This window comes from Cyprinodon tularosa, unplaced genomic scaffold (genome assembly GCF_016077235.1).
Source record: "Cyprinodon tularosa strain WSP-4 unplaced genomic scaffold, ASM1607723v1 ctg69, whole genome shotgun sequence".
NCBI classification, from domain to species: domain Eukaryota; kingdom Metazoa; phylum Chordata; class Actinopteri; order Cyprinodontiformes; family Cyprinodontidae; genus Cyprinodon; species Cyprinodon tularosa.
In genome coordinates, this window is record NW_024039440.1 from 1,765,705 (window position 1) to 1,777,026 (window position 11,322).

Consider the following 11,322-nt stretch of genomic DNA (forward strand, 5'->3'; position numbering starts at 1 on the left):
ATGTTTAAACATAATACTGCTCTCTGCAATATCATCTGCCATGGTTGTTTTTTTTCTTTCCACTTTTGCATAGCAAGACGCATAATAGTGACCTTTGTCGGGTATTAATGATGTTCAGGTCAGATGAATCCGACCTGGCCGTTCAGACACAGGTCCCAGTTGAAAAGATCAGATTCGTATCGAATTCAGGACCACATAGCCAAGTGGCCTGGGTCGCATTGGAAAAAATCTAATCTGTGTTGTTCAGACATCCATGAAAAGATCAGATCCAGGTCGCATGTGGGCAAAATATCAGATTTGGGTGACTTCAGGCTGCATTGTGAACGTAGCCATAGACTGGTGCTATTCTAAATTTTTTTTATTACACTAAAATACCAATTTAAATAAACTGATGAAATAAACATGGAAAATGTTGATGAGTTTGGACAAGAAAACAGGACAAAAGTATTTGTAATTGTTCATAGCCTACCCCTGGTAGATATTTTTTTGTTTCTTTTTTTCCTTCAGTCACACAAGAACTTTGTTTTTGAAAATTAATATGACAAGCTTCTCTCATAAAACATAATAAATGTTGAATACATTTTTTTTTCATAAAACAAAATAATTATGTCAAATCTTATTTTAACACGTTATTTGATGTTAAATCTTCATCACAAGCTGCCTGTCACAGTCTTTGCCTATCACACATTCCTTTCAAAACTTCTAAGGGCAGTTTTCATATCCCTTTGGTGAGTGATGATTTATTGCTTTGTATATTCTAGTTATAGGGAACTGTGATTAAAAACAATTTAATGTATTTAGTTATTTTGTGGTACTTGTCCACATGAATAAACCTTAACATAGTACAAACTTGTGTTCAAGCAAAGTTGTCAGTAAGTGATATGTGCACAATATTGTGGACATCTTGGTCAGCTATTGTTTTTATTCTCTCTAGTACAACTTTTATTAGATTTTCTTTTATTTTAATTAAATTTTTAATGAATTCAACTGACTGGAACTAACTTGTTTCCTTGTTAAAAGATATATTTATTGGATTGTTTTATTTCGTCAACACCTTTTATAGATAAGCCTTTTTTTAAATTTACTTACTCTACTGTTTGTTCCTTGTCTCCACAACTTCTTGGTTTGTATTAGTAACACATGCTCCAAGTCTTCAACCTTTCCGAAAAAAACCCCGAAAGCATTAACTGTCCAACAAATCTCAGTAACAGTATAATAACAAAAATTTACTCTAAGAAATTTAGCAGAGAAATGTCTATATTTGAGATCAGTATCAACTTTCAGTATTTGTCTAATCCTGCTTTTTTGAATTAAGTGTAAACACACATGTTTGCTTTGCATCTAGAAATAGACTACATTTCCTGGTGCTATACTTGAGTAAGGCAAGACGTGACCATGAATTTTTTTGGCCTTTCTGTACAAAATCAATCAATCAATCTAAAATATCATCATTAAAAGGTAAATAAAAACATTCTTTAGAAGCCAAATATGCATATATGCTGTAGCTGGTTTTGTTTCCCCAGGTGAAGATATTTAAAATCTTACTTCTTGATAAAACTTTAAAGCTCCCCAAAAATGGCCTGGAACCATCAGAATTAAAGTCTCATATCTGGAAGAACCCTGAGATCATTTAGGAGCCCAAGTTACCATAAACATCTGAATGCAAAGATGATCCGTGTTATTTAAACCAGTGCACATTTGATCCTTTTACCAGAGGTAAAATTCAGCACTGATAAGTTAGGTAATTTTGTATTATTTTTGCAGTTTTTTTTTTTATCTAACAGCTAACAGAACAAGATTGCCCTCTATAGTAACAGTGAGATAAAATGGAAAATCTCATGCAAAGTAAAGTTTTGAAGAGACACAGGGTGGGTGGGAGATTAACAAAATGCATCCACCCACTAGCTCAACTTATTCAAATCTTTTGGATGTACCAAAGCTGACATGGTTCTGGTTCTGTTCAAGTTTTATATCTGAGTTTTCATTGGTCTTATTTCCATTTTTGTGTTCTAGTTTTTGATTTTATTAGACTTCTTAGATATTTGTTGTTTGCCCTCTTGTGTCAGTCTCCTTTTGCCTAGCTCTCTTCTAGGGAGCTAGTTCACACCTGCTCCCAATCTGCTAATTAGCCTGGTCTTTGTTTCTCTCTCCCATATATCCTCCTCCTGTTCAGTCACTGTTGTCTGGTTTGACGTCATTACTTTGTCCCCTTCTTGTTGTAAGTATTCCTCCTTTTCAGCATTTTTGGATTTTTGTGAATTTATGTTTTGGATTTTTGATTCTGTTGAACTTTTGGTTAATTAAACCTTCAAGTAACAACCTTAAGCTTTTGTGTCTGCATTTGGGTCCTGTCAAATCTCCACCCCCACTGTGATAGAAGCTCATATTCTTCTTCTGTCTAATATGAGGATATTCAGGAACAAAAATATTAGTTGAAAGTTTCCCCTCTGGATAACATATAAGAAAACTGTCTCTAACATCCTCCTCTGTCCTCATTGAGAAGCAGAACAATATCTTATTCTCCATGGTGGTTACAGGGAATAAGCTGCTCAACCTGTAAAAGGACACAGGAGGTTTAACTGCCACTGCCTCCAAATTACTCTGCCATGATTTCTGCTAATGTTTTTTAAGATGTATAATGTGAAACTTTATTGAGTCATGCAGGTCATTTCCTCTGAAAGGATAACTGTCCTGCAGATGGCAGGAATTTCACTGCCCACACAAATGACTCCTGAAGGGGAACTAGCGATTGAAGGTGAACGAGATAAAAAAAGCCAGCCTGAAAACGCCCACAAACAGCTAACCTGGACCGGAATGATTTAATGAGGAGATGCAACCCTGTACAGAATTAATTAATGGATACAACAGCGACTAAGCGGGGGAAGGCTATTGTTTCCATCTAGCGGCTGAATAGGGAGAGTCTGCAGCCCCACAGCTGTTGCACGGAACATTTGATCTTTTCTCAAACAGGGGAGGGAACTCAAGGATTTTGGCCCCTCGCCCTGCAGGACTGAATCGCTTGTCAACTGCATGCTGTCTCTATTAGTCCCTGTGTTAAAAGTCTGTCTGCTGAAGGTGGTTTTGCACCTGTCTGGTGGAGAATGACCCTGCTGTTTGTTACATTAAGATGTTAATATTGTATACAGTATAGCAAGGGGGGAAATAGTCTTTTATGTGTTCACTGCATGAGCTACATCCTTAGATTCTCATTTTGGAATTAGATGTTTGGAGCATATTGAGTTGGAAATGATTTGAGCTCCTACATCTCCCTGCTGGTTTGTAAAGTAGATATTCCACATAAAATACCACCATCAACCTGAGGCCCCGTCCACACGAAGACGAACCCTAGCCTAAACGCACAAATTTTTCACCAAACCAGCCTCTCATCCACACGAAGCCGGCGTTTCGGGGGTCTGTAAACGATCTTTTTTTTATTCAGCCTTCAGAGTGGGAAGATTTCGAAACGCCGTTTTCGCGTTTCCATCTTTACGCTCTAACCGCATATTTTTTTTTTTACACGCATGCGTCATAGCGTCGCCTCTAAACACGCATGCGTGACACAGTATCACAACAACAATGGCGCCGTTGCTGCTAATGCTACTCACCCTGCTGTCGGGCTTACAACAGAATCTTCTTCTTCTGGAATATCTCCAGGAAGAACAGAGCAATATCGACGACATAGTTCAGCACCTGAATTTGACTTAACCACGAAAATGGACCCGCGGGGCAACCATGTATAAATATTAGTGCGCATGCCCAACATTTCGTCGCTTATTTTTGCTTTGGCACCACAGCGCCACTTACAGGCCTGGCATACATTTTGCAGCGCTTTCATGCATTCGTGTGGACGATCACATTTATTTTACGTCTCCGTCTTTACGGCAAACGTTTTGGAAAATATCAGCGTTTCGTGTTCGTTTTGACTTCGTGTGGACGGGGCCTGAATCCTTGGTAAGTCTGGGTGGATCCATTCATTTTGTTTTTACTTGATTCTGAAACTCAGAATCGACCAGGAAACTTTTTTTCTTTAGTCTGTGCTTCAAGATTCAATGTGCATGGATCAAAGATTGTATTTTACCTATCTTGGTTAGGATGAGAGGTTTGGTTTTTCTCAAACCAGTCTCACCATTCTCATCTGACCTTTGACATCATCACAGTATATTTAGTCTCTTTTGGGATATTCACTGTGAGTGATTGCGTTCATCCGAAAAGCTCAATTTTCAGGTTGAATATGTCAAAAGGAATTTAGTAGAAAATATTTTTGCATTGAAGGTTGTTCATTTTTTTTTTAGAATTTGCCATTCTAGAATCAGATCAAGATATTGCTTCTTGTCTATGGAATATACATAACTAAGTCTGTTATGAGTAAAGCAAAGCTGCTGGAAAGTTCAGTTCCCTGATGTTTTTATTTTATTTTTTTCTCAATCTCATCACTTTTCAGAAAGTTTTTTTGTTCTCTTTAAGGGTTTTTTTTTTTAAATTGACCCAAGTGGTTATTAGGAAACTGAATCTTGTTGCAACAGTCATTGTACACTGCAAATTATGTAAATCTCAAGTCTTTTTTTTTTTCTTAAAATAAGTGCGTTTTTTTATTGAATCAAGGAGGGAAGTGAGACCCTTTGCCAATGGAACAAGACATTTTACATTTAAAATAAGAAAAAAAAATTAGATTGGGTTATTACATGTGCACATTATTTAATTAACTTATTTTAAGAGTAAAAATACTCATTCCATTGGCAAATCATCTTATTTACCTGCTCAAAGTAGGGGTAAATGAACTTAATTTAATACATTTTTACTAATTTTTAGATCATGTTTGCAGTGTAGTCAACCTCACTCATTGTTTAGTAAAACATTACACGGTCTGCCCCAAGCAAAAATCTCTCAATGTGTTTGTTTCTGTCTAGCTTGAAAGGCAAGATGCTAAAGATTTACTTTCTAATTTTTCTCAATACAATGCAATTTTATAACTGATTATTTCATTGATTTTGCAGCTAAGCTAAGATGTTAGTCAAACAAAATCTCAGATGTCTGTTTTCTCAGAAATAACTATATTATCATGTCAATGTTAGTGAAATCTAAACATGAATATCAGTATAGATGCATTGCTGACTTGCATCTAACTGGTGAGAATCTTAATAAATTGATTTTTTTCAAAAACAGATCATATTAACCATTGCACTCTTCTGTATTGAAGTGACTACTGAGTGAGACAAAGTTTATGCTCTTTTCTATTTCACTATGATCTTAGATCCTAGATATAGCATAGATGTTTGTAGCTTTTTTTACAGAAAGAAAATCTATTTTATTTTCTGTAAGCTGAGAGATAAACTCTGATTATATTACTGCAAATTTGCTGTTTCCTACATTTGAGCTTTCTCCCTAATCTGTGTTGGAACAGTCAGGACATGCAAATATTAGGAACATTTTTAAAGAAATCTAAATGGAGAGAGACAGTCAAGATCATAAATACTCATATCCCTGCCAGATTTAGTTTAAATGTATTATCTTTCAACCTAGGACTGTATTAAAGGTATGCTAGTTCCTCCAAAGGTTCAGATACTCTGTTTGTGCAGAGATTATTTTTTTTAAATGAAAATAGATCTACTAATGTCAGCGCAAAAAACAAATGACAAAAAAATAAATAACTGTTCTATGAATTGACATCCTTTATCCCAAAACATAAAGTCATTTAATAGGAGCTCATTAAAACAGAGCATACGATATTCATTGATTGGCCAGACGTTGATTTCTCACAAAATGTGCGCTGTCTCGTTATAGTCTGCCCAAGATAACTCATGCTTACAAATGCAGTAAAATACATTGTGAGACAGCAAAGGCTGTGATAGCTACCCTGGCTGGTGGGTGCAAACATCCTGCAAATACAAACATTTGAGCAAATTCATAACATGTTACAGATACAAAACTGACATGCAAACAGACTAACATACATAACAGATGCAAAGGGAAAATGCAGCAATCAGAGAAAATGGAGATTGCCAAAGTGGAAACATGGCGTATACGCAAGCTGCAAGCACATAGAATATTCTAACGCACAAAACGCATGCAAAGGAAAAACTGCTGTATCAAGCAAAAACAGCTGCAAGTTAAGAAAAGCACCAAAATTGTTCTGCATAACAGAAATGGTCCAGCAAACTAGTGGTCAACAATCAGCAAATAATTGTGGGACCAACCATAGACGTTGCTGGGAATTAATGTCTATAGACGAGATCTGTCGCAAGAAAATAAACCAGATATCTGACCAGAGGAAAATTAAAACGAAGAAAGTAAAGGTGCATTTTCTTTGCACTTTGCTTTTCTCAATTTCTGCACTTTTGCAGCATTTTTCCTTTGCACATGTTTTGTGTTTTAGTCTAATTTTTGCCTTTTTTCCATCTCATCTCTGTATCTTTTTTTATATTTGCAGTACCTTTTTAAATTTGCAGCGCATTGCTTGACCACCGTAGATGGCGGCTCTAAGCTAACTGTGCTAGGAAGCTGCACAACATGTCCGCATTTACTTTGGAATCACAGTTGATAAGAATACCACAAGCAAGACTCACTGGTTTCCTTTTTAAATCACCAATTGTAATTTTAAATATGTCACGCTCTTGAATTTGCTCCTGGATCAGCATCCGTAAAGAATAAATAGCACTGTTCCCTTGATTACCTGAGGAGCCACACGGTCTGACCGCAGTGCTGCTGTGTCCTGGGCTTTACAATAAGATATTATTGTGCTTTTCTGGCATGTTTTTATTTCTCCTAATTGTGTTATTTCATTTTGACCCGAACAGAGAATGGTCAAAGGCATAGAAACATGGGTATTAGAGTATTTATATATTTTTCAGGCTAGCAGCTGATATGTTTTGAGAAGGTCGTTGCTATTTGCTTTGCCATTCAGTGGAAGGAATGGATATGTTATTTATTCCTCCCCCTGCTCACACTCTCCTGCTCATGATACTGCTGCATGTCAAGCCTCTGTAATAAGTAGCCTCTACAAATAACCCCCCATCTTTTATTTCATGCATTCATCAGTCGTTCTGGTAGCGTGTGGGTCTTGTAATTACTACCTCTTACTTATTGGTTATCATATATCGGGTACAAAGCTATAAACATCCCAAGGAACAATGGGGGAGCCTTGCCACAGCCTGGCAAGCCATTGCTATCCCAGAGCCACAGCCTGTTTGAGGTTGTTATGGGTGTAATAAGAGACACCTCACACATTAAGCAGTACATCTGGACCAGTGTACGGTTTTTGACAGGGAGCATAATGGTAAATTGTTGAGGCTTGAATCATGTCATTAACCCTTTCTTCATGCTGTGTTTTGTAATCTGCAGTGCAGGCAGAATCTGACACAGGGGAAAGTTATCATAAGCAGGAGCTGTATTTGTCTTGTTTTCCAATTAAAGCTGCGCTTATGTTGTTTGGTTTAAGTGCCACTGCTGTCGTCCTTCCAGGCCATCAGTTTGAAAAAGTTATTAGCTGCAGCGAGGGGACAAAACCGCTCAGGTCCTCTTCCAGGATTATGCAATTTTATGTAGAGCTATTGGGTGACTTTGTGAATAAACCTGATTCAATCCCTCAGTCCATCTGTGTTCCTCATCCGTTTCTGTTTTCTAATAGGTTGATGTCCTTCACAGCCGGGTACAGGTAGCGAGAATGGCGGCGCCACCATTTCCTCAAAACGTCAGCATTGCTGAAATCAAACAAGGGAGGGATTCAGCTACCTCACAAATGATCCAGGTTTTTGGGGGTTTTTTTGCTTAGGGAAATAAGTAATAAATCAACATTAATAGATGTTTTTTAATGTTAAATGACCTCTCAATAGAACCAGCTTAATATTTAAAACATTTTATACTGCAGCTCTATGATCTGACTTTTATTTATTTTTTTAAAACCTGTCAGCATGGTCATGTTGGTCTGTTTGTGTGCTTGGTTTGTGCATATGTGTGTAGGTGTGTGTTTGTATTAAGATGGGGTGAGGGTGGGTGTAATTGTGTAATTGTTTTTTACACTCAGTTGGCAATGAGATAATGTTTTTAGCTCTGGAAAGCCCTTGCATTAATTGAAAAGTGCTTTATAAATAAAGTTTGATTTGAAAATATTTTTATTATTTTCACATGTTGATTAATCTCCAGCAGGGAAAGGTGGATGAAACAGGAATTTCTTTTTAATTCAAACCTAAAGATATGCAAAAAACAAAACAAAAAAAAAAACAAAAAAAAAACTTCAAACACAATATGACCTTTTAATATATTTTTTTTTTTGGGACACAAAGTTTAAGGGATATTTAGGTGACAACTTTTGCTATTCAGAGAGAATGATTGAAACGTGTGTCTCTTTAATTTTTCAAGCATCATCTTATCTGATGCTTTTTCATTTTAATTCTTGTCTCTTTTATTGGGTAAACCCATTCAATATCTACTTTAAGATTGTACCTCTCAGTATTTGTTTTAAGAAAGTTTTATTTCTCAGTCAGTCAATCTAGACGAGTAAAGGTTATAACGCTGTAGGCATGCCAAAACCCCCCTCTCCCAAGCTGGTCTTATCCTGCAAAGAACCAGAATTTGAGGCCAATAGACCCATTGACTCTGATAACTGGTTTGCTCCTTTGGTGGACAAGCATATGCTTTGGAACAGCGTGTTTATAGACAGCCCCCTTGGGTGGTCAGAATGGGCCAGTGGTCCGCCTTTTTTTTTTTTTTATTATTTATAAAAAGGAGATACAAGGTCGTGTTAGTCTTGTAGATGGATCAAATATCTGGGGCTTCCAAAAAATGTTGATAATGGGGTGCAGGAGTCAGTTCAGCAGAGAAAAAAACTAAGACTTTATTTTTTTATATTTGCAAGAACTGGGGAAATTTTTTGTTCTTCCAATAGCAAGAACAAGATAAAAAGTAAAATTTCTCTCTGAGTATTCACACTTTGCAAGAAGCTCAGCTGCCAAATTTATAGAAAGTCCCGCTGACTGTAGCTGATGGCACACTAACAGCAGAAAACGACAGCACAGTGGAAAAGGAGGCTTTTTTTTCTGATATTTAATGGAGAGGAAAGAAAATTGTTATATATCACATGAAAGACATTTTATTTTCTTACTGCCTTGATCATATTTATCATTTAAGATTTCACTGTACAGATTTTTCCCGCCCAAAAACGTTGCAAATTTCTGATCTGAAAAGAAAATGAAAGTCTTCTCCCCTTTTTTAAATAGCACAAAAGTTCTGCTCAGAAAATTTGTTGAGAAAAAGTATTTAGAACCCCCCAAAAATTTTCATTTTGCTCCTGCAGCTATTGGAGGAAGAACAAAAAAATTCACATTTCTCATGGAGCAGGGAGCCGCCTTTAGGAAATGTTGTTAATTGAGAAACACAGAGGCAGCCTTCTACAATCCAAAAATAACTAGACTTCATGTATCTTTTAAGATTTGATTTGAATTAGGGTACAATGAAAGCCCCTTTGGTGAAGTGTCTTTAATGCTGACTATCTGCTGCAATAAAGAGATAAGAGACAAAAGATGAAAGCTAAATTTAACAACTGTTAAAACAGCTTTAAAACTGTCACCTTCAAACATGAGCTAACGGAATTACAGAGCAATTATAAAAGACTGAAACTGGCTTCTCTAGTGGAGTGACTGGGTTTAATGAGGATATTACCTGTTTTTTACCTGAGTTTCCTGTAATGGCGTCACTGCTCCTCCAATTTTAAAATGCATCAATTAAACTGTAAATGGAACATTTAGTAATGTTGCCTACTGGCAAATGTCGTTTTCCTTGTAATTTTTTGGGGTTATGACCCACCAGAAGGATGTCTTGTGGAAAATCGGAAACTTCTCTGGGAGATTATCCAACTCAACCTATTTGAAAACTTCATATTAATATTGTCATGATCTTGGCGCTGATGACTGGCCTGATTGCTTATTTCCTTCACCTGCCTAGCTTCGCCAAGTTTCTCATTACAACTCATCCAATGAACCTGCTCCAGCTTCTATTTAACCAGCCTTCAACCAGTCATCAGGGCCAGAGCTCTCTTACTGTTTCTTATTTCCTGATCCTCACCAGTCCTGTCTCTGGACTTCTGACCCTGCCTGTTCCTGTTCTGATCTGTTTGTTCTTGGACACCTGCTGGATTCTGTCTGTGTACCAAACGTGGAACTGCTTCCTGACGCCGTCCTGGATTACCCTTCGGTACCTCTTCAGATCTCTGCTCTTCTGGCTCTGACTCCTGAGCAGATCCTCAACAACTGCTTTGGCTTTGCCCTCTGGATTATCCTACCATCCTTCATCTGCTCGGTTCTGATCTGCTGCCTGTTCTCCAACCTCCAGGACTTCAGCGTCTGGGACTCTCTGGACAACGTCCGCTGCCTCTTGTTGGCAACCTGCTGGCTGGATCCAACCTCTTCCTCTGGGCTCAGACTGAACTATAAGGCCAGAATAGTGACTAACACGTTCCTTATCATCTTCCGCCAGATAGACATGGTGTTCTCTCCCTGCAGAGATTCCTGCCTTAGACACCTAGCTGTTCACTGCAAATCTGTTTTCTTAATAAACATTGTTGAGAGATCTGTCTGTTTTCTTCGAAAACTGGGTGCTCTTGTTCTGAGCCTTGACAAACAGAGGGAGATCGGACCTCTGTTTAACGTCTTACTTCCTACCACACAGTCCCCGGTATGTAGCAGGGAAAACTGAAATCATTGGTGGATATCTGCATTAAATCAATCTACAGTTTGTTTTAGTCACATTAGTAACAGGGTCATTAAATCAAGCTAAACAATGGGTGTGATTTGGAACATCTTTGTCTCAGGTATTTCCATAACTTAACATCTTTTCAAAGATTAATGAACAGCAAAGTCAAACATTTAAACAGAGTTTTTTGTGGCAACAAAGGGTAATCTTAGCAAAACAATCAATATGCTGGAAATATGAAAAAAAACTGTAATAAACTCAGCTGACCTTTCTCTGAACTACTTCAACTTGACTGATATAACCTCAGTTTGACCTCAGCAGGGAGGAGCTCTACAGCTCCGTTATCAACCAAAAGGAAAGAAAACAACACGCGTAAATAGATATATATACAAATTATATCTACCATAGACTGGAGTTGGAGATTGTAGGAGGAAATCAGGCCATTTTGTAATGAACATGAATATTTTAGTCATTTTTTTTAGCATTTGCAGCTGCAGGATGTTTATCCATACTTGAGAGATCAGGCCGGTTCGCTACTTTAGCAGCAGACGCAGATAAACTCAGGATATTTTCTGAATCTGAACAGGAGCCGTTTTTTTCTAAGATTTTATTAAATGAATCTAGTTTATATGAGATGAA

The 11,322-nt window shown here is 37.3% G+C and overlaps 1 protein-coding gene across 1 annotated transcript; it reads left to right on the forward strand.

The window, feature by feature from the left end:
• The first annotated feature begins 7,195 nt into the window (after positions 1 to 7,195).
• On the forward strand, positions 7,196 to 10,686 carry LOC119771769. Its single transcript, XM_038267896.1, has 3 exons — positions 7,196 to 7,273; positions 7,625 to 7,744; positions 10,198 to 10,686. Exons 1-3 carry the CDS (start codon positions 7,196 to 7,198, stop codon positions 10,684 to 10,686), a joined length of 687 nt encoding a protein of 228 aa, XP_038123824.1.
• Positions 10,687 to 11,322: the final 636 nt, after the last annotated feature.

Excerpts from the sequence above, each read along its gene's own strand:
- LOC119771769 (XM_038267896.1), top strand. The coding sequence starts at position 7,196 with ATGGGTGTAATAAGAGACACCTCACACATTAAGCAGTACATCTGGACC. Across the intron at positions 7,274-7,624 it reads TTTTGACAGGGAGCATAATG|GTTGATGTCCTTCACAGCCG; the intron begins GTAAATTGTTGA and ends GTTTTCTAATAG. Across the intron at positions 7,745-10,197 it reads CTACCTCACAAATGATCCAG|ATCTCTGCTCTTCTGGCTCT; the intron begins GTTTTTGGGGGT and ends GTACCTCTTCAG.